The sequence below is a fragment of the Atractosteus spatula genome, chromosome 12 (genome assembly GCF_055471065.1).
Source record: "Atractosteus spatula isolate fAtrSpa1 chromosome 12, fAtrSpa1.hap1, whole genome shotgun sequence".
NCBI lineage: Eukaryota > Metazoa > Chordata > Actinopteri > Semionotiformes > Lepisosteidae > Atractosteus > Atractosteus spatula.
Genome location: NC_142717.1, coordinates 35,859,716 through 35,883,784, shown reverse-complemented (window position 1 = coordinate 35,883,784; position 24,069 = coordinate 35,859,716). Strand labels below are relative to the sequence as shown.

The following is a 24,069-nucleotide window of genomic DNA, read 5'->3' as shown; positions in this document are numbered from 1 at the left end:
TGAGAGTTCCCTTAATAAGAATTGTCAGTGGTGAATACAAATAGTGTATGTAATTCATTAGGTCTGAGCTTTTACTCCTGAAGAAGGCCAAAATGTTGTGTATTTTCTTTCCACTTTTTTTTGGGCATGTGCTATCAGTTCCTGGTACAAATCAGAGCTGCTAGAACTTGACTACATGTACTCATTGTGATCACTGGTTAACAGATTAACTGCCCCAAATTCACTGATTAAATTTAGTGTAAAAATGATTTTACTCACTTATAAAAGGTGGGGTGGGACAGTGCGGTGGCTCTGTGGCTAAGGTTCTGTGCCCTTGACTGGAAGGCTGCCGGTTTGTATCCCGCAGCCAGAAGAGAAATCCTACTTTTCTTAAATTCTTAACCCCTGGGTTAAGAATTAATCCAGGGGTTCCGTATAAATGGATGACCCTGCACTCTGACACGTTTCTCACAGCAAGTTCCTAATACAAGAAATCGTATATATCTTATCTTATTTTAAATCCCTTTTGAACTCTGACCTTCAATGCCTGTATGTTATGATATTGCATTCTGTTCCAATATGCAATGTGAGATCCTCTGATTCTGGTCTTTTCAGGATTTCAATGTCACTGCTGTCCTTTAGTTCTGTTTCTCCTACTCTCTGAAATTCTCTTCCCACTTCTTTTCATAACGCTCTTGCTCTTTCTTTGTTCAAGCTCAGATACATAACTCTTCTTTTTTTTCATTCGCCTTCTCCTAAAAATCTGAGTTAGCAATATGCTGATGGCCTAGTGTGAGTTCTGGCCTGTACTGTTGTTATTATGCTTTCTTTAACTTTGCGAATGTTGTTTTCCATAACAGATAAAAGTTTGATTAAAAACTGGTCTCCCTAATAAATAAAAGTCAGTCTTCTAAAATATACAAAGCACTAGGATTAATCTTCATTCTCATTCCCTTATATTTTCCTCAGTTCACTTACACTGTTAACATAAGTAGGCAGACACCTTATAAATTGTCTGCAGTTTTCTAGTTTTAATTTTCTAATGTAGAAAAAAACTCCCTTCCAGGAGGTTCAAAGTGTTTTTCCCCAGTTTCAAAATGTAGAAATAACCCACACTCACTAAAATCAAGCAGCCAAGTTTATCTGATGTGTAGTGCCAAATTCTCTGCCAAATCTGACAGCTTATTACTTTGTGTACAATGTTAAAACCATTTTAGTTTTGTTACGGTTCCTCTGTATAAAGCAATTTGACCTTCACTTACTGTATATTCCATCAACATCTTATTTTTCTGGGCTGACCCTGAATGTTGGTTATGACTGCAAACCAAACCCGATTTGCAGTATTTACACTCTTAATAACTGTAGTTGTATTAAAAAAAGTTTTAATAACAAGAACAAACAACAAAAACAAATAAGGACAAAACTGTAGTGGGTGTGAATATTAACAGCAAAAGGGTACCATAGAAAGTCACACACCACATACTGTACATGTTTTATTTTGGATGGTCAGCTGTTTTTAAATCTGCACCATAATTTAGGAGGATTGTTTGACAGGTGAAAAAAATGTTTAATAAAACTACAGCAAATGTTTCCACCTCTTAAGATCCCTCCTGTAAACAAGTTCAAATATATCTTCTTGTAAAGTTCAAAGCTCACAAGATCCACCTCACTGAGACCGAACAGATTGTTCGGTGGCATTACAATCATCATGCATTTTAACCCAGGTTATCCACTCACAGTCCAATAGTCAAATGCTGTACTTCAGCAAAAATGAAGATACTCATATTACTCCATTAGGAGAATGCTGGCAAAAGCAACAAATTAAGACAACATTACAAAGTGAGCTGCTGTTCAGCAATGTCAAATGGGCTTTGTAGCTTGGAACTACCGAAGAATGTTTTGCAAAAAATAAGCACTCACAAATCCTCATTATTCACTCACCTACTCAACTAGAAAGCTGTCAGATTGAAAAGAGATTGGTGAAAGAATAGGGAAAAGTGCCAATATGCAACACCACAGCTCTTGAGAGAGACACTATCTCTGTTCACATACAGGAACATGATTAGCTAAGTAAAACTTTCAAAATTAAATGGAATTTCCAACCTCCAAATTATGAAGAAAAAGTTACAGGAGTTCACTGTATAAAAAATTGTAATATTATCGGTATTACTGTATTTGCATAACTAGGTCTAAATTGCATGGATAATTGCTTCTAGTTCAGCTGTGTATTTGTACTGTGCCAGACTCTTCCATGCTCTAAACCTTGCCAGGAAAAACTCAGCACATATGCCCTTCTCAAGGCTGTTTAAAATCTATCCTGCACAACATTGTGCAATGCAACATTTTCTACACACTGGGCTATGGCTCAAAGCGGAAGACAACTGATTTAAATTAAACTGCACACTTCTGTTAAAATATGCATACAACTTTTGAAAATAAGATATTTTTAACTGGTATATATTTATCAACATTTTTTATGTTGATACATTTTTGGCTCATGTGCTTATGCAAAGGTTGCATCTCCATGACTCTTTGATTTAGTTCATTATTTTATTAGGGTTCTGACATTAATACTGTTGCATTTCTGTTTGCAAAAGAAACTTAGTTTGAATTGTCAGATGTTTCGCAAGACAAGTGGAACACCTGACTATGAGGCTGTACCTGTACTGTAGGCAGAATTTGTCCAGGTTGTGTCTCTGTTGATTAAAATACAGAATTCACTTTTGAATTCACTATCAATATCTCTAAGGAATTACAACATAAATGTATACTACATAAAGAATGTTTTCTCAAGAAATACTATTCATTTCCTACCATCTTTCCACAGTGGTGTTTCATTTAAAAATGGATTAAAATCTTGGAAAAGAGAATGGGTATACAAACTCAAAAACAGATGTTCACAGTTTGCATGGATTGCAAAATGAAGTATGGACTTGTCTTGTTGTAATTACCCATGCAGGTGTATTTGTATTGTGATAAAAACTCTTTTCTCCGGTAAGAATAACTCATCCCATTGTATGTTGTATCATAATTTACTACTAATTTAAATATTTAATAAATAAAAAAATCTATTAAAATGATACTATAATACACATCATTCAGATTTCACTGTCACTTTAGTAATGTGTAATGGAAAAGTACAGAAACAAAAGAAAGTAGACATTGCTTCTGAAATGAAACTTTTATCCAAAACCAGTCTTCAAAATCAACTTTCAGCATCTTACTCCAAGATACCTCTTTAAACAAGCAGTACCCAGCATTATTTTTTAAAAATTAATATTTGGTTATTTGTAAGCAACCTTGAAGTGTCAGGTTCTGGGAGGACAAGTCACATAATTTCACAAATAACAATTAAAAATGTCTCTGCACATGAAATGAAAAGCAAATACTCTCCATGTGGTGATAAGAGGGAAACAGGATTTTTTTGTGTGCAGTAGCATAAGCCTTGAGAATGTGTTGTACTTTAAATAATGTAAGTACGATAGTTTAATATTGTGGTGATACCTTTCAGTAGTTCTGTTTGACTTATACAGTAGTTATGTAATGAACACTAAAATGGAAAAAAAGATTATAGTTGCATAACTAAAGAAAGGTCTGTTTGAACTTAATTTCTTGGCAATATCTGCTGGGCTCTGTGGCACTGGCAATTTACAGTAAGCAAACTGTCAGATGAAAATATGCACTTTCTCTGAGGGCCTCTTGTTCAGCAAAAAGAAATAAATGGCTTTCTCTAGCTTTATAAATTATTTCAATATTACATTTTCCAAGATATCCACAGACAACTGAAATCTTACCATTCTTTTATTGTATAACGCAAAAGGAAATTCCAAATGGAGTTACTTCAGGGACAAAGAGCAACAAAACAAAATTTAACTTCTTTGTCTAAGTAGCACAGATACAGATGAATAAAAAGGTTATCATTACGAGAAAAGCTAAGTCTTCATATGCCAAGCCACACCACTGTGTTGGCAGACAGATTGTGAGACTAAAAACTGAGGTTTTCATTTCTTATTATTTCTACAAGAACACTTTATTTTCAACAGTCACTTCTTTGCTTTGGTGAACTTCACACAAGATTTTAGTGCTAAACAATCTAAATCATATTCAGACATAACTGAAAGAAAAGTATCATGAAAAAAAATGTTTACCTTGATTAAGTACATCAGGGAGCACTTAATATTTCATGTAAACATGCATTTTTCTGTACTTGGCATGCAACACACTCCTCTTTCTGCAAGTCCAAGACAGCTGATGCGTAGAAACCTTTTCACACGTTAATGGGCAGATAGGTGCTTTTCTTATGCTAAGCCGCAGGATCTGAGAAAATGTAAAGTCCTCCGACTTGAAAATGGGCTGACAAGTGATTATATAACAGGCCTTATCCACACATATAGTCAGGGCTGCCACAGAAAATAGCTGAACAGAGCCACACTTTTATTATTCAACACTCTATGCAAATCTGCACGAACAAAGATTAAGCAAAAAATACTATTCTGAACAAGTGAACAAAAGTCTGTGCGCTCAGCAGAAATGCACAGCTACGTCAAAACTAAGCCTACACAGATGAAGCTTGTCCTGAAAAGAAAGCGATGGTGGAGTATCCACGGAGACCAGATACAGCACCGTTTCTGAAACCTGCCTGCGCCAGGCATGTCGCCCCTGGCGTTGTAACGCAGAACACGCGATAAAAAATTCAAGTATCCCTCCACCTGGAAACTGAGCTCGTCTGCCTAGAGAGATGGAGAGAGACCTGTGCCTGCAGAAACCTACCTTCATTCCCGCAGCAGCAGCAGGGCCACTGGGATCCACCGCCTGGATGTGACAGGGCTTGCTGCCTCGCACCACGAACCCCCAGCCCACAGCGTCCCCCACAATCTGGAAAAATTAGACAGTGGTTACACAAACACGGAGCCGTATGGCCAATTCATTTCGATAGCACTCAGGGCAGTGAAGCACTTCCTTCTACACAGCATGCCAAAATTTCAATTTTCTGTAGATAATGAAGGCTGGAGGAAGACTGTTTGCTAACAAAATACTGTGATTTCGCATACACAAATAAACTCACGATTGACAAAGAAATGGCAGAGCTGAGACAACAAGAAGGTAACACTTTTAGACCAAAACATTCCAATTTTGTCTTGTCTGCCCAAAAAACCTTTTGCCACATGTATGCAGCATTCTTAAAAAACTCAGTTCAATACATAGTGAGTGATCATGATATTGTTGACCTATGGTCCTTTTCTCCCATCTTTGCTACTGCACTCTGTAACTATCAAAGTTGCCCTAAGTCTCACAGTGGCACTGCTAACCAGTTTCCTCCTCGCCTGACCATTCAGTTTGGAGCAACAGTCTGATCTAGGCGGTGTCTGGGTGCCTTCTTAGTGGTGGATTTCAACATACTCAGAGATATTGTCTTTGTATTGTTTTTATACCATTTTGATCTGTGCCTTTATACGACTTTTATCACTGGGTTGTTTTGAAAGCACCTTGGTCTTCATGGTTGAATCTTTGCTTGAAATTCACTACCTGACTGAGGTACTTTATTTGTGAAAAGGAAATTTGGTGCACCTAAAGTAATTTAGGTTTGCCACAGCAAAGGGTTTGAATACTGACACAATTGTGACTTTTCCTTTTTTTTGTGTTTTGTACATAACAAATATTAATAGCTAGTTCAAAGTGTCATTACTGCATGAGCAACACAATGTGAAAACTGTGCCAGGGTCTGAACTCCACTGCAAGATCCTGTATGTACTGTACCATCCTAAAGCATGCCAAAACATGCAACAAAACCCGAATTTGGGACTTGTAAAGCTGCCGAGCATTGTGGGCTCCAAATTTATGACTTCTTTCTGTGTCGGCTGTTCTTTCAATGGTGGATTGTGTCAGATGCTGTAAAGAAGCCTTTGTCAGTGCTGAAACAGCAAACTTACTGTGAATGTCTTCTTTATAAAAGGGCCCCCAGGGGTCTGCAGCTCCTCGGGTCTGACTTGCCTCTTCAGGACTGAGAGGAGACACAGAACCTCACACTGTTAGCATTCTCATATGCACAGACACTGGTATGCACTTTCTAGCAAGAGAAAATACAAAGAAAATGTTTTGTTTTTAAAGAATTACTCTTTCATTGCTTGTGTACCTCCCAGGCAACACTAAGAATTTTCTTCTTAAAACAATAATGAACAAAAAGCTTTTGGTGCAAATTTGAGTCATTTTCCTTTTTTTAGTGTTTAATTTACCAATACATATAAGGCTAAGTTTCACCCTTTTGTGAAGTCACATTAAATAAAATAATCTTAATGATGCAGTTTTTACCCTTCCATTGTTCTGTGTGAGCTTCATTTCTGTGATCATGTAAGTAATCAATCCATGAATTCTAAATCATAATCCTAAAGTGGAGTTTAGGATTATAGCCTAGAAAAGGACTCCCCTCTGAGCAGGTTTTTTGGTCTAAATCAACAAGCATTTAATTCATCAGCTTGGTTGGATGGTTTGAGCATCCAAAAACATAATGCTAGTCGATGAACCACCATGAGGTTTATTATGTTTAATCATGTTGCATTCCCTGTACACTCTGAGACTCCAATTCCTGCTACAGTAAAAATACTAAAATATCAAGCGTCACAAGTTAAGAATATAAAAAACTTCACTTTTCAGTAGGTCGAATGGAACACAATACTCTCACAACTGAACCCAATCACATATAGAGGTGATTTATACTTACAATAGTCATGTCTTCCAAATTCAATTGTAAGTTCCTTTTATCTCTGCAAAAGGCCCATAAGGCCCAGGTAAGTACAATTTTTAGCACTGTAAGTGTATTCCTAAATTAATCTTTCTGATGTCTTTACAGTGTTTAGTATAGGATGATTCAGGATTAATATGCCTTTTATTGAAGTAACACTCAGAGGTCCTGACATATTGCCATTGCACTGAATGCATTGTGGCTCATTTCGTCCTCACCAGAAGCTCATCTGTTATTTATCCGTCCCTCTGAAAGTGCAGATACACTAGAATTATCCTGACCCAGTGCAACTTGACTTGACAAAAAACCCACATCATGATACTGTAAATGTTTGTTCAGCCCTGAGAGTAAGGTCATTACGCAGATTATTTCCACACCAAAGAAGCAGATTTTTATTAGTGTAAGCTAAGTTGGTATGGACTCATTATGGTACATTTGTGCGTCTAAATGAATTTAGGTTTGCCACAGCACAGGGTTTGAAATATGTGTATGGAGTAGGTCATATAAATAAAAAATCTTAATTGCTACTTCTACTTCTAAATGTCATGACTGCAAGCTTTAAAACAACACATGGTGAAAACTCAGCAAGAATCTGAATACATTTGTATATAAATCCCAACTGGTTAAAGAATAATTTGTTCTCCTTGACATTATTATACACATTTTTAGCTTGAAAAACAATGTTGTGCTAGAAACGGAACACTGGAAGATCTCCACAAGAGTTAAAGCCAGATCAGGGTATGTTTACAGGCCAGTGGTCTGCTTGGAAGAGGTAATGAGAAGCAGTGTGACAAAAAAAGGACACCTGCTCAAACAGTTAAGACTTTCATGGCAGCTACAAGTGATTTCTGAGAAGAACTTCAAGGGAAAAGAATATCTGTGTTTCTTCCCTTTTTTACTTATATCTTCCGTAGGAAGCCCAAAACTCCATGCCTGTTTTTTTTATTAGATCATACACACACTGGAGCTGCAATCCATTCTATGCAATGACTTTCTTGGTTGCATACGAGGCGCTGTACTTTTACTGCCAATGCTGTCTCTTTCTGGTAACGCAGCACGCAGGGGAATAAGATTTTTTTATTTATTTAAAATCACTTTATTGGCCAAATACAATTTCTTGTGTTAGGAATTTGTCTTTTCGCCTACCCCAACTTGCTCTCCATGAGACACACAGACAGGGAGAGAAGAGCTTGGGGTCAGAGCAAAGGGTCAGCCATTTATACGGCGCCCCTGGAGCAGTTGGGGTTAAGGGGCTGGCTCAGGGCCCCGCAGTAGGATTCCTCTGCCGTCTGCGGGATACGAACCAGCAACCTTCCAGCCACAGACGCAGATCCTTAGCCACAGTGCCACCGCTCCACCATAATGTCACTTCATAATGTCGCTTCAGCACAGCTCAAGAGACGGCAGCGGACCGGACGTGACTCGTACCTGACTTGGGATTGCAGAGCACAGGGGGGCTGCTGCTCAGGGTGGGGCTGCTGCTGTAATAGCCACTGCTGCCACAGCTGCTGCTCATGCTGCTCCTGCGCACGGCAGACACGATCTTGATCTCCTTGGTGGGGCTGACTGCCGGAGAAGGAACACTGCCATGGTTAGCGGTTTCCCCTTACGCATCATTTCTTGTGATTGGCGGATAAAGCCAGTTCTGGCTACAGCACTTATCCTGTTCATTGAGTACTTATGTCATTCACGGTTTTCATCTGTTAGGTTATGATTGCACAACATTACATTACTATTTAATTAATTCGAATAATTTCATTTATAGGGAGCTTTCCACCACCAAAGATCCAAAAGAGCTTTACATATAAAAAGGGACCCAACATCCATCAATGAAGAGCAGCACCTACCTGGGTGTCATATGGCAGCTATTACTATGTTTTCCAGCAGTCTCACTACATAGTAGATCAGGCTATGAAATGAGCATTTGCTTCACCAATTCAAGAGATTCAAAGGGGAACTCCAGACGCAATTTCTAAGACCTATTATTAAATCTTGGCAACAAAATGTATTCATTGATGATACAGAAAAAATATAAAAATTTTGCATTAAGCACAAATTTAAGAACTTTGTGAAAGTACTGTAAATCGGCATGTTGTCGCAAACTTGAATTCGGGTTCCCATTAATTGCGACGTGAAGTGGCCCTTCCTGCTCACTAGTTACTGTAATGACTAATGTATTTCTATGTAAGAGCAAATAATTACAGGTTGTGCGGCAGACATTTCTCCGCAGAAATGTTCCAATGTGATCTGCACACAGAGTTAACAAGTAAGTTGTATTTGTCAACAAAACCACCTTGAAATCAAATAAAAGTCATGCTCACAAGTCTGCTTGTTTACAATGTAACAAGGCTGCAAAACTTCACTGGAAGCTCTGTTGCTGAATAATTTGGAAATTTTGAAATGTAAATTTAACAATAAGGTTTACAAGTTACTGTGTACATTTTACTTTCATTGTGGTTTGAAATGCACTCATCAATGCTGATTCTTTCTAACCCCGAAATATAAAAATAACTTTGCAGTTCCCATTTAAGAGGATAAAGAGATCAATTTAGGTAGACAGTAGCCACGATCTACTTAATGATTCTGTCAAAGAAATGCAGAGCACAGTGTTCCTGGTCACCATACAGTGGGGCTTGTTTTAATAATAATAATAATAATAATAATTGCTTACACTTATATAGCGCTTTTCTGGACACTCCACTCAAAGCCCTTAAGATTCTGGGCCAGTAGGAAGAGTGCCACTACTACTGGTCCACCCACCAGTAGTAGTGCAGCAGTAACATAGCTTTCCTTATAAGTGACTCCAGTATTAACCAGGCACAGTCATGTTTAGCTTTTGAGATCTGTCGACACCTTGATTTTTTTTCATAAAAACTCCTTAATTTGCTCCTGAGCTGCTTTTAGTGGTGCTGTCTTAATCCACATGTAGCTACAGTATGAGAAACACGGGGACAAAGTGTATTGTTTTGAATACATTAGAATCTGTTCAGAATTCTATCCCACTGACTTTCACAAAATCCTTCACAACTGGAAGATTCAAAGGCTTTCATAAAGAATTCAGATAATACTGCTGTATTTTTGCCATATTCCTTCTGAAACCACATTCTGTTCCCTTTCTGTCTGTGGGTCATTCTGCTGTTTACATTTCTTTTTTCATATTCTTATATTTTAAATTTTTTGTTTGTGAAACAATTCTGTGGATGTTTTATCAGCAGGTTGATTAATGAAGACTTTCCTCATTTAAATATCTGTTATAATGAGAATCCCTTTATTTCTCCAAAAACTCCCAAACAATTCAGTCTTGAATCTACTGTATATGAATCCATTTATAAAGAAGAATTAGTATTGTATGAAACAATGCAAAATGCAAAAACAAAGAATACACATACGCCTACTTCCCTGTCACCAAGGAGTACCCTTAAGTACTTTCTTCTGCACTTTCAAATGTTATATGCTGTTAGGCAGTGTGGACATCAGGCCAACTTTTCTATTTAAAAACCATTTGGCAAATTAACACCAGATATAATATGGAACATTGTAGAGAGGGCACATGGTGAATTGCCAAGGAAGTTGTCAAAATGAGATAAAACAGGCAGTTCTTCAGCACTTGCCCATGGCTGATAGGGTCTTTGCCAACAGCTTGAGAATTATAGCAACTGTCCAACTTTGGCATTGATCCGACACACAGACAGTGCCCCAGTCAAGAAACTGGATGACAAAATATGAGAAATACCTGAACCCATGTACTTTTAGCGATGCACACATTTTATGGACTGTAACCAAACATCTTTCACCTGAAAGTTAGCAACAAGAAAAAGGGCTCAAGCAATGACTTGAACTGCATACCATCCATAACTGTACAGTGTTTAAGACAAACTGAGTGACAGTAAAGAAAAGGTCTGTCCAGTGGTGCTGCAATTATTCAAATATGAGCATAATCAAGCACTGGATTCATTTCAAAATGCAAACCTCTTGTTTGCATTTGTGACATAAACAACCCTAGTGTACTGGGTTGTGACATTACAATCCCACCCTCAGGACTTCACAATGCTGTCAAGACGCAAAAATAAAAACAGATTGCACAAACAGCAAAGTACTTCTGTAAGACAGAGCTGGCAAGAGCCAGAACATTGCATGGCAAGTCAAGAATCTGTTCACTGGCTGATCAACGATGACCGACTCTGTCACTTGTAATTGTAGTCCATGGTTGATGCTATGAGGACAAAGATAATCCACTTGAAGATGGTGTATTAACAGTCCACTGTTTTAGGTGTGCTTATTCCCATGTAGAAACTTATCTTTCACTGTATTTAGTTATCTCAATATATGAATTATTTCTCTACAACATACCCCTTTGCTATTCCAGGGATACTTTCTCTTCTGGGACAGATTTGAAAGAGGCTGTCTTAATAAAACCATGACAGTTCAAACCAGACTTTTATCTCCTTCTTCTCAGATGCCATTCCTTATCAATTAGAGAACACCCCGAGACAAAATAACGCTATTTTTTCCAAGTGACTGACTTTGAATCAACACTTGGCTTTGTATTACCAGATACTTTTATCAGTGAATATGTCATCATATACTGTACTCTCAAAATAAGTCTTAGACGGAAAGGTATTAAAATCTACTCAATATCAATCAAATTTAGAATACAGTAATGTCTTACTGACATTCTGGTCTGTTTTGCATTGTTGAGAGAGGAATGTGAAATGTCTGCTGGGGAAAAAATGTGTAATCAGCAAATAACAGTTTATCAGACACTAGCCTTTAGCAAAAACATAGCAAACTGGCAGCAACTTTAGTAGTTACTTTACAACTATTCTAAAAATATCACACACTAAAATTCAATTACACTACAGTTACAATTCTTACTTTAAAATTTAAAATGTAAACGTACAGTATGATTAAAAGTGAAGAAGCACTTACGATCTGTGCAAGGCCCCATGTTTCACTTTCAGTGATTGTTACCTGAGACAGCACCAACAATTTTGTTCTGCTCTCAGAAGGTCATGGTTACCTTTACCTTGTGCTGTTATCTAATGTAAATGTTAAACCATAAAGCAAACATTTCTCATTACAGTGAGAAAGTGGGAGGTTCTTTTCATTACTGTGCGGATATTATAAAGTACAAGATAACATCCTGTTGAAGAACGGTCAACTTTAATTACAGAAATAAAGTGTTTTCTACTTCCACTGAGATGTTACCCACTAGAAACGGGAACAAAAAAATGTATTCACAAAATTATTGTAACGATAATAATTCCTTATACTTCTAAAGCACTTTTCTGGAAACTCCACTCAAAGCGCTTTAAAGGTAATGGGGACTCCCCTCCACCACCACCAGTGTGCAGCCCTACCTGGATGATGCCACGGCAGCCATAGTGCACCAGTACACCCACCACACACCAGCTATCAGTGGGGAGGAGAGCAGAGTAATGAAGCCAATTCATAGATGGGGATTATTAGGAAGCCATGATTGGTAAAGGCCGATGGGAAATTTGGCCAGGACACCGAGGTAACACCCCTACTCTTTTCGAGAAATACCCTGGGATTTTTAATGACCACAGAGAGTTGGGACCTCGGTTTTATATCTCATTCGAAGGACAGCACCTTTTTACAGTATAGTGGCCCCGTCAGTATACTGGGGCATTAGGACCTAAATAGACTGCAGGGTGAGCGCCCCCTACTGGCCCCTCTAGCATGTCTTCCTGCAGCAACCTTAGTTTTTCCCAGGAGGACTCCCACCCAGGGAGGCTCCCAGGCTCACATCTGATTAGCTTCAGTGGGCTGCCAGTTGTAAGTTGCAGGGAGATATGGCCGCTAGCATACAGCTAAAAACTGTAAACTAAAGACTTTTAGTTTATATCTGTGGTATTTTAAAAAGTTTACTTTACTTCTGACTTTCTATGAACGTGTAAATATATACCTGCAATACCCCATTCTTCATTCACAACTGTTTAAATCAGACAAGAGGGAATAATGCAAGTCAGGCAGTATGAAAGCTGGACTTCATACAGTAGATGTGTTCACAAATGGTATTTACAATATGTGATCAGGATCAAAAGCAATACTTAACTGGAGTTTTCTAATGTCCAGTCACAAATGTTTCAAGCAATTTTATTAATTCATCACAGAAGTCCTAATTACTATAAAAGACAAAGGATTACATTGGATTACATTTAATTGGCACAAAAAAAACACACTGGGAAAGACAGATTCCTTGGAAAGTCTTGGAAAGCACAATAAAAGAAGCTAACTGCAAGGAATGCTTTGAATGTGACATGGTTATGTTTATTTGATTTGTTACAGCCTGGATTTTTTTGTTCGGATGGTTTTTAATCGATGTTCCCACCACAAACATAACACAGATTGGCCCTTTCGGATCCACATACCATTGAATTCTACAGAGTGTGCGTGTAACAGACGGGCATTTTCCTGTAGGGCATATATTTGGAGGTTATAGAGAGTTAAAAGCATTTTTACAATATTGCCAACATTCTGTTTTGTCATACATGTATCTAACCTCCTGTGGTAACATTTCGTAGCAGGTATTGTATCTTTTTTCATATTTGCAATGACAACTTGTTCTCAGATAAATATTGTTAATCTGTTGTTCAAAACGGAAGCCAACCTTGAAACTTTAGACTGTTAAAATGTACTGTATTACTGTATTATCCTTTTTATGGTGAATGAACAAAACGTGTGGCTCTAACCGTAGTCTAATAATCCTGAGGATGTTAACATTCTCTTCTGAAATGTCCTGGTTCCCATGGCATCTGACAATAGCAGCTCCAGCTATTTTTAAGCATTACTTCCAGAGACTTGCATTATGTTAAAACTCTCTTTATTGGAGCCATTTAGTGAGCTGACACAGAAGTTTAAGACTCTGGTTTATAACTAAGATCCCAGTTCCTTGTGTTAAGTCTCCTGGATAATGTGAAGTCTTCAGTACAGGCTATCTCTTGTTACTTGAATACGAATGTGCTCCTTGGAGCCTGAGAAATTGCTTCATTAAATTCAGATTAGGACTGCACATTAAAATCTGACAAGCACCTGCCAAAGGAATGACCATAACCCAAGGGAGATGACAACAGCAAGAGACTTTTAAAATAAGGTTAATGACTTTTTAACTTTTTCGTTTCTAGTTAATCAACCCTCTTCAAAGTTCAGTTCACATTCTTGCCTATACAGAAAATTGCTGCTGGATGAGAACAGTCTTAGAGCACTCTCATTAGCTGTCCCCTTATTTCTTTGTTTAACAACACTGAGAATAAAATAACAAACAAGCAGGGCAATCCTGAATCTCATTCTGGACATCACACAGAACCCAATACAAAACACATGTATTAGTTATAAATCAGTCCTTAAAGTTCCAAACAACACCTTTTCCTAATCCCTTCAAAACCTTTGTTTTTACAATCACTTAAGTGATTGGCCAAAGCCAAGGAAGGCCACCACATGTTCAAGTAACAAGATATTACCTCAGATTTGGGTTTGCATGTATAAAGTTTTTAAACTCCTGCCCGCGTCCTTGTCAGAATCACAGGATACATGAAGAGAGTCGTTAATTTTTTACAGCCTGGATTTTTTTGTTCGGATGGTTTTTAATCGATGTTCCCACCACAAACATAACACAGATTGGCCCTTTCGGATCCACATACCATTGAATTCTACAGATTGTGTGTGTAACAGACGGGCATTTTCCTGTAGGGCATATATTTGGAGGTTATAGAGAGTTAAAAGCATTTTTACAATATTGCCAACATTCTGTTTTGTCATACATGTATCTAACCTCCTGTGGTAACATTTCGTAGCAGGTATTGTATCTTTTTTCATATTTACAATGACAACTTGTTCTCAGATAAATATTGTTAATCTGTTGTTCAAAACAGAAGCATGAAGTGAGTCATTACTTTTTTTGAGCACTCCAGAGATACTCCTTTTATATCATGTTCAGAGTTGTTTGATAACCCTGGATGGGAGACCTCCTGGGAAAAACTAAGGTTGCTGCTGGAAGAAGTGTTAGTGGGGCCAGCAGGGGGCGCTCACCCTGCGGTCCAGGTGGGTCCTAATGCCCCAGTATAGTGACGGGGACACTATACTGTAAATAAGCGCCATCCTTCGGATGAGACGTAAAACCGAGGTCCTGACTCTCTGTGGTCACTAAAAATCCCAGGGTGTTTCTCAAAAAGAGTAGGGGTGTAATCCCGGCGTCCTGGCCAAATTTCCCATGCCTCCTAATAATCCCCCTCTATGAATTGGCTACATTACTTTGTTCTCCTCCCCCCCCCCCCCCACACTCTGACGGCAGGCGGAGCGACGCGCCAGTTGGAGTAAGTTACTGGCAACGTCAGCTCAAAGATTTGGTTCAAACCACCAAATGGAGACTGGTGTGCCAACAAGCGAACCCTGCTGATGCGGGATTAACGCTAGGAAAGAGAGAGAGAGCTGTTTGATAACACCTTAATTTGGATGTCATCTCTACGGCACATACAACTTACTACTTTCTTACTGAAACAATTCATTGAGTACCAGTAAATTACTAATACATTACATCACTAATACTATTCACGACATATTAACAAAATATGTAGAGTACACATTCGTTTTTTGTTAGAGGAATAAGTACCTAATTTGCCTTTATACAAGAGCTGCCCATCATTTGTTAAATGTTAGCATATTCTTAATAAATAACCATGACTCAGAAGTGATACCTGAAATAATGTGCTTCCAGCTTATGCAGATTTTCTATCACCAACAGTACAATACTATAAATAATATAAGTTTAACCAAACTATTAAAGTCTTTCTGCTATGTCTGCACATTCAATTTCTGTTTTAATTAATTTTAAAAAATCAAAATTTGAGAACAGTACTCCTTAGACATCACCATTCTATTTCAGACAAGGCTAGTGTCCTACATGTACTAAAACATACATTCTGTTATTTAGATTAATAAAGGAGTCCTTGAAAATAGTTGTAACACTATCTCAATTGAAATCAAACCATAGTTGACATAAACTCAAAGCCCATCACTATCAAATTACAATACAATACAGTAATAATATGAGGAAAATGCAGTCAAACCAAATGTTTTGTAATCAGAAAGGTAGTTATTTTAGGGAATGACTGACTGAAAAAAACTTGAATATGAAAGTCCTGAATATGTGTGTACAGCTGTTCAAATAAAAGAAGCAGTAAGAAAAACAATAGTAGGAGAAATAATTTCTCAATACCTCCTTTTATTAAATAAAAAATATTTGTATACTTGATATTCCCATTACTTACAGGGTAGTGGATGTCTTTGCATTTAGATTTATTATATAAACAGAGATAAATCAACCCTTTTCAAACTGGCACAACACTGTGAAGTCTGATCTATGCAATCAGCATATTACGAACAAGGACAAAAGTGAAAAATAAATTCAAGGGCATATGTTGACTGAGATAAGCTTATTCTCTCTAGCTTCAAATCTGGACAGTCAAAAATGAAACTTAACACGGTTTGCTGGCAGTAAATATATTTCAGATAATATTAAATGCTATCAAGTCTTTAAGCAGATAACCTATAACATTCTTTCTTGAAGACTGGAGTCAGGACAACATTAATCAGATCTAAAACATACAAAATAAATCCTAAATGCTTTGATACATTAATCTATCCTGACTATAGTATATAAACAGCTTCATATCTTCAGCTTCATGCTAGGCTGTTCTCATGGAGAGTTTATGACGGTGTGATTCAGCATCCTAGCAGGGTATGCATTTCAGTGAAAGTTGGTTCTACTTGATGATGATAACACTCCACTCTGGACACTCCACTCAAAGCGCTTTACAGGTAATGGGGATCCCCTCCACCACCACCAATGTGTAGCCCCACCTGGATGTTGCAACGGCAGCTACAGTGCACAATGATTGGTAAGGGCCAATGGGAAATTTCTTTTCGAGAAATGCCCTGGGATTTTTAATGTCTACATAGAGCATGTCCACAGGACCTCAGTTTTACGTCTCATCCGAAGGACGGCGCCTTTTTACAGTATAGTCCCCGTGACTATACAGGGACATTAGGACCTACATAGACTGCAGGGTGAGTGCCCCCTGCTGGCCCCACTAACACCTCTTCCAGCAGCAACCTTAGTTTGTCCCAGGAGGTCTCCCATCCAGGTACCAACCGGGCTCACACCTGCTTAGCTTCAGTGGGCTGACAGCTGTGAGTTGCAGGGTGATATGGCTGCTGGTTGCACACTTTCTCATCCTTCAATCATTCATTCACTCCTTCCAGCACTCAGCTAGGGAGAGCTGCCATCCCTGCAGAGAGCCCAGGGGTTACCTGAGAGGAAGCTGTTGTTGCCTGTGTCTTGATTCTGTTTGCGCAGACAGAAGGGGCTGTCGTGGCTCTCGGGTATGGACCGGCAGCTCTCGCTGAGCAGTTCCATCAGCCTCCTCCTCCTCCTGAAGTTCATCTTGAACTGGTACAGGAGGCCGCTGTCCACAAAGTGATGCTTGTTGGTCACTGCGGGGGCAACCAAACCGGAGTTACTATGCAGAAATTACTGGGAGCCTTTCCTGTATGTCCAGATTTTATTGCATTCATCTAAAAACAATCTAATTGAAATGTCTGAATTGCCAAATGACACATTCTTCCATTTTTATTTTTCAGTACTGATCATTAACGAGGAAAAAAAAACCTTAATATCCATTGTCCTCATCGAAACACTGAAGGAAAATGAAAACAATGAACATACTGTACAAGACAGCACAGTGTTGGGATGTGTACAGAAAGGCTTAAAATGTTAGCAAAGACGTATTCAGTTAAAACCATCATATGCTCAACTAATACCACATTTAAAATGTTGTTTTCAGTTTCAATCACCATATTATTTTGTATTTCTCATCAGAAACGACTCAGAATGACAATCACACAGGTTAATGCGACTGCATTTTTAGACTTTTTCGAGGGATTTCACACAAGGTTTAATAATCCTCAAATCTCTAACCAAGGGTCACTAATGAAATGAGCAACCTGGATGACAAGTGGAAATCAGTAGCAGACACATTTATCACCTTACAACCTGATGTTTTCAGATCACAGGAGCTAAGCAAAGCTAGGCCTGGCCAGTGCTGGAATAGAGACCTCCAAGCAATGCCAGCAATAGCTGCTGCTGTAAATCCAGTTGGTGTACCACTATGTCTCACTAGCATTAGCATAGTGATGAATGACACTGTGTTGTAGGAGGTGCAGTCGTATGGATGAGACGTCTCGAGTGCCATAGAGCTGAAGGTGAGATTTAGAAAATCAATTAGTTACTATATCAAGTAAACAAAGAAGATGAACAGAGTTGCCTACTCTTGTTGTTAACCCGACATTTTAAGATGGTGATGTGTAATTCCTTGTGTGCTCCTTTGTGTTCCCTAGCTCCACAAAAAAAGTGTAAATGCACATAATCTCTGTCTTCCATTTGTAATACAAATCCAGTCAGAATTAATAATAATAATTATAATAATAATTGCTTATACTTATAAGGCCCTTTTCTGGACACTCCACTCAAAGTGCTTTACAGCACTCCCCTCCACCACCACCAATGTGCAGCATCCACCTGTACCACCAGAACGCTCACCACACATCAGCTATTAGTGTGGAGGAGAACAGAGTGATGAATCCAATTCTTAGATGGGGATTATTAGGAGGCCATGATTGGTAAGGGCCAATGGGAAATTTGGCCATGACGCCGGGGTTACACCCCTACTCTTTTCAAGAAACGCCCTGGGATTTTTAATGACCACACAGAGTCAGGACCTCAGTTTTACGTCTCATCCGAAGGACGGCGCCTGTTCACAGTACAGTGTCCCTGTCACTATACTGGGGCATTAGGACCCACATGGACCGCAGAATGAGCGCCCCACTAATTGTTTTGTTTTCCACTAGGTAAATTAATCAGAAATCTTCTCCCTAATCCACTAGCACATGTCTTCGTCCTACTTTTATACCACTTTAAATCCCTAAAACATGAAGAATACAGGGTATTCTTTCTTACAGTTTGTGGTAATGGGATTTTCAGAATTTAATCTGTGATTAACGTAATCACGGGAGAACACGCAGGATTTGTTTTTTCCCCTCATTCCTATCTTATTATCACTAGAACTACACTCTGCAATATTCTGGTTAAACACCATAGTGAGGCCTTTGTAATATAAAATCAGTATGAGAAAGAATTTGCAAGGTATTAATTATTTATGTTAACTGTCATCTAGCATTACACCTTTTCCACAGTAACACGTTTTGTGGCCTAATAGCCTGAAATCAAGACACATTAAATCAGAATGTATTTTTCCTTTATTTTACCTTTACAGTACGTGTGTGTGCCCTACGATAGACTGGCATCCTACCCAGGATGTATCCTGCCTTGTGCCCATTGTTTGCAGGGATGGGCTCTGGCCCTCCTCGTGACCTTGTACTGGATAAGCAGATAAGAAAATGGATGGATGGATCTGAAATATAGTTTTATCTACTAAAATATGTTTTACTTTGAAAACTAACACAAACAGTATTTCTGCCCTGCCACCATATGAATACTTCACAATCTCTTAGTAACCTGAGGCTCTCAGCAAGTTTTTTGCACTTCAAGGACTCCGCAGAGGAAGAGAGAGAAGCTGATAACGTTTGCTATCAGTAAGTTTTCTTTACATTGCCTATTTCCTGAAAAGTTATCAAAAAATCACCTTTAGCTTGAGGATGACGACTCAGCATAAAACAGATTCAAATGTGTCTGCATCATGGAATGAAATTGTTGAAGAGTCTACACTCTTTGTCACGAATGTTAGAAGGGCATGCCGTGGAATGGCCAGGAGAGCAGTAGAGACCCTATGTGTAGCGGTGAAAGGGGCAACACAGAGGTTAGCCCAGGCTCAGGGGGTCGGACAATGTCGGTATAGAAACCTATGCCCTCAGGCCACTGACGTGGGGTGACCTGGTACTAGGCGGGTCTCAGGACATTCGAATTGTCAATGCTGAGCCAGGAGCAGAGCAGACACAGGAAGTAAATAGGCTACACAACAAGACACACCGGAAAGATATGAATAATCACAGGGAACTAGGAACAGGACAGAAGCAGATGGCCCTCTAGGTATACAGGGCATGACACTCTTGCCCTGCCATCACTTTCAAAAGGAGCACCACTACAGGTGTATTAAGACAAAGCGCTTTTAAAGATTTTTAATTTATCATACAACAGACCACTCTGGAAAAGTCAATTGTTTCTTCATAGCTCAGCTCACATTACAACTCCTTTGCTTTCTCACATCATCACATCACTGTTAATAACAGCTAATCCAATTCAGGGTCATGGTGGCCAGGCGGGCCCAAAGGCCATTCCATTGCTGGGCACACACATATATGAAGTGGATCTACAGTATAGTTTAAGACTATGGATTTTTAAAAATATTCAAAAATAAAATAAAGATTAGATCTTATGTGAGTGGCAGATAGAGACAACAAAGAGAGACTGAGTTTGAAAGTGGTATTAACTCCCTATCTGTATTTTGATGTTTTTGTAGTAAATGTGTTTTCTGAAGAAACAAAACGTGTTACTGGAACCCAACTACATGAAATATAACATCATGCAAACTAGTACTTAAGGATGTGGCCATATACTTCTCAAGACAGTTATACACTGTATTCCTTCTTCACCTTTAAAGCTTCATAGCTACAAGCAATTTATACATTATTTGCCAGTATAATTTAAAGGAAAAGCCATAGTGAAAAGTAATATATACACTACACAAAATGCATACTTCCTTCATGATGGGGATGCTATTAGATTCTCAACAAAACAAAGAATTACAATTTTATTTTTTGTTTTTTAAAGTAGGGTATGTGCATAGGTATTTGTATCACACACATTGCAGTGTCTCTGGACATACTAAAACACCTCTGTATAAATACTGGGAAATAAAATGGCATAGGGCAGGAAGGATCTCATAAATCACTAGATGGCAGTATTCTGCATTCAATCCTTTAATCATGGGACCCTTCATCATTAAATACTCTGCAGCAACCTTTAATAAGGAGAGGAGGTATGCATATGTCACCTCTGAATTCTTCATCACATTACTCTGCAATTAGTAGTAAGGGAAAATGCATCTTATAGAATATCACCCATTTTTTACAATGAGTTTTCAATCATTCTCAGTAAAGATGTTCTGCTCTTTCACTGGAGGAATGAACCTTTTTTTCAATAGATGCACTTGAAGCACTTCAATGGCTAGAAAGCTTTTGGTTCATCTAAATGAAAGGCACATATTCCTCAGTGAATGGGTCGCATTAGCGGTAAAAGTGCAAAGTGAAACGAGCTAAAGTCCTCTTTCTTTAGGCAGCAGTGCACTAAGCTCTGCACTGCTACAGTATATAAGTATATAAGAATTAAGGTCAAAACAAGTTTCACTCTTCGCTTTACAGAGCTACACGTTTAACTCCGTATCCTCTCACTTTGCTGGCCTCATCGATTGTTTCCCTACTCCATCTAGGAGATGTACGTGACGACACAACATCCACACTCATACTTAAGTCCATGAAGACGGCAATAAGCTACCCCTCCATTGGTGCAAAAAGCACATTTAATCCTTACAAAAAATCCTTGGTTTTTAATAAAACATGACACACTGGACGCTCCTGGAGTTCCGTCAGCATGCCCACAGTAATTAAAAATAGGTTGGTTTTGCTTAAAGTAATTTTGTACAAAATGGTGAATTTTTTGCACTGTACTTTGCTGTTAGTCAAGTAACAACACATATTTAAGACTAATGTCTTAAGCAATCTGTCCTCCTATTTTCTCAGAGTTTTTTACATACATTTCTAGAACGTTCAAGTTTTGGCACTGTTAAGAGCCTCAGAATGCACTTTTTAAATTGGTACCTACACATTAATATCTTATTTTTATCTTTCAAATCTTACTTTTTATGCTGTTTGTGTCAGTTTCTAAAATGTTCAATGTTGTCAAGTGTAAATTCTCATACAAATGGTATACCTTACATCTATTCATCCATTTTCTAACCGTTTTACCCAACACAGGGTCACAGAAGAGCTGGAGCCTAGCCTGGAAAGCAATGAGTGCAAGGCAGGGTACACCCTGGATGGGACGCCAGTTCATCACAAGGCACACACACTCACACTTTGGTAGAGTGAAGAATATAATAAATACAAACTCCATGCAGAGAGCACCCCAGGAACTGAACCCAGGGCCTCAGTGCTGTGAAGCAGCAATGCTAAGCTGCACAACCATGTTGCCTCTATATCTTACATGTGTTATCTAAAACACTTCTTCTGCAAAATATATCATTCTGAGAAATAGTTTTCATTAAACGTCTATTGATCCATTGAACTTTAACTAAAAAACTAAGGAAGCAGAAATCTGAGAGGGATTAATGAGTTTAAAAACATTAATAATTACTGGGTGAGCAACATGGAAACCACCAGGGCTGAGCTCACGTTCTTCAAGGATTAATAGCTGATTAACCTTTGTGGAGGTGGCCCATAGCGTAAAAGGAGGATTTTGCACACATCATCACACATACCCTGGCCATGGCGTAACTGTTGCTACAAGGTGAAGTTTGAAACTGGCTTTCCAAAATAAAGGGCATCATGTGGAACATTTAAAAAAAATGAATGAATTAAAAAGTTATTATCAGGACGATGGTAAAATCTTTTTTGCAGAAGGTGGACTGATGTTTTGATGAATGGACATGTCATTATGCCCATTAACATTTGTCATCAAAAGAAGTTCTGCACTGAAAAGTCTGAAGCTAGTAGTGTATGCGGCTACTTCTGGAAGCAGTACCTCTGTTACACATATTTTGCATGTGTTTCCAGTTGTGTCTTGTGGGAGTCCCATTCTACTCATAGGGCCTGGACAAGTGAAAGCCTCATCCAGGGTCATCCCACAAATGTTCAATGAGACTCACGTCTGTTGAATAGATCATCCACAGCATAAGTGACATTCTCATTTCATAAGCCAATGGCATGAGAATGCATGTTCAATGCTTGCTTCAATGTCTAGTTGGCAGGTTAGGATGAGCACATAGGAAGGACACAGTGTCAGGCCCGTAAATTTGTTCTGTAAAAACTAGACTAAACTATAATTCCTAGGTCTCCCAATCAATCAGTCTGTTCCAGACAATAATTAGTGTAATCTTCTGAATCTCAGTGTCATGCTTAATGATGTGCACCACGGTGATCAACTCAAAAACTTGATACATCGCTTAAAAGAATTTGGCTTCCTTATACATTGACAGCAGCAGGACACCGTACTGTGAGATGTAATGGTGCTTTCCAGTGTTTTTCTTTCTTGATTTTTACCAGGCTTGACATTCAATAAGCTGAAACACCTCATCAGCCACACCCTGTCAACTCACTGATAAGGCGGTTCACTACGATAGGCAACAGTTAAAGTCACCTGAGTGTAGTGTATACTGGATTCAGTTAATACAGCCACGTATTATTTTTTCTAAAAACACATGCATAAGAAGGGAAGAGTTCTGTGATGCTCTGTATAGACATTTGTAGTTAAGGATCCTTTCACCTGACTAGACCAAGGGCTGTAAAGGGTGGTGCCCTTGCATTGTCAGATCCCTGTGTGAAGGGTGCCAGGTGCCCAGGGCTGGCCTCACCATGCTGAATGATGCCATGTTCCAGCAATCGCCGGCCCAGCTGCTCCGCCTCCTCCCGAGTGGACGCCTCTCCCTCCTGGACCAGCCAGTCCACAAACTCGGAGGCCACCAGCGTCCGCTCAAACTTCACTCCTTCCTCCTCCCTCGTCTGCACCAAAGAGCTGTCTGTGGTCATCAGCCTGCCAGTAAAGAGAAGAACATGTAACGTCTTGTTTAAAAGTGGCCTGGAACTTCAGTGAATGTTGTCACAGCACCTACAGCTTCTATCAAGAGATTACTAGATGTCTTTACGGAAACTGTCTTATCAATTTTAATGAATGTATAAAAACCTGTAACGACAGTTACATTATTCCAAAAAATTAGCAGAAAAAGTGCATAAAGTACTTCAGTATTCATTGTAATTTAACAAGTAAAGGTTTATTCCATGCTAAAAGGAGACACAACATTTTGGCTGTGGAGCCTTCCTCTTCTTCTTCACACCTGATGAAGGCTCCACAACCGACACGTTGTGTCACTTTTCTTCTCTTTCCAGCAGGGAATAAGCCTTCACCTGTTCCTTTGCACCCTGCACATGCTTGACGCAGCTACCGACTTGAAATGATCATTTAACATACAGTATTATTTACCATAGCAAACTAGCACATTTGTGCTTGTGACATTGAAATAAAAAATCAATGTAATCTTGCC

General features: G+C 38.8%; 1 protein-coding gene across 4 annotated transcripts in view; it reads right to left on the bottom strand.

Moving 5' to 3' along the window:
• Positions 1-24,069, bottom strand: part of deptor (DEP domain containing MTOR interacting protein) — a 51,218-nt gene that overhangs the window by 5,755 nt on the left and 21,394 nt on the right. For all 4 annotated transcript variants that reach the window (XM_088928737.1, XM_088928735.1, XM_088928733.1 and 1 more), the window contains exons 5-9: positions 23,383-23,561; positions 17,051-17,233; positions 8,147-8,284; positions 5,910-5,980; positions 4,750-4,854 (exon numbers count right to left, since the gene is read on the bottom strand). In XM_088928737.1, coding sequence (XP_088784863.1) covers positions 4,750-4,854; positions 5,910-5,980; positions 8,147-8,284; positions 17,051-17,233; positions 23,383-23,561 — 676 coding nt within the window. The remainder of the gene's footprint in view (positions 1-4,749; positions 4,855-5,909; positions 5,981-8,146; positions 8,285-17,050; positions 17,234-23,382; positions 23,562-24,069) is intronic.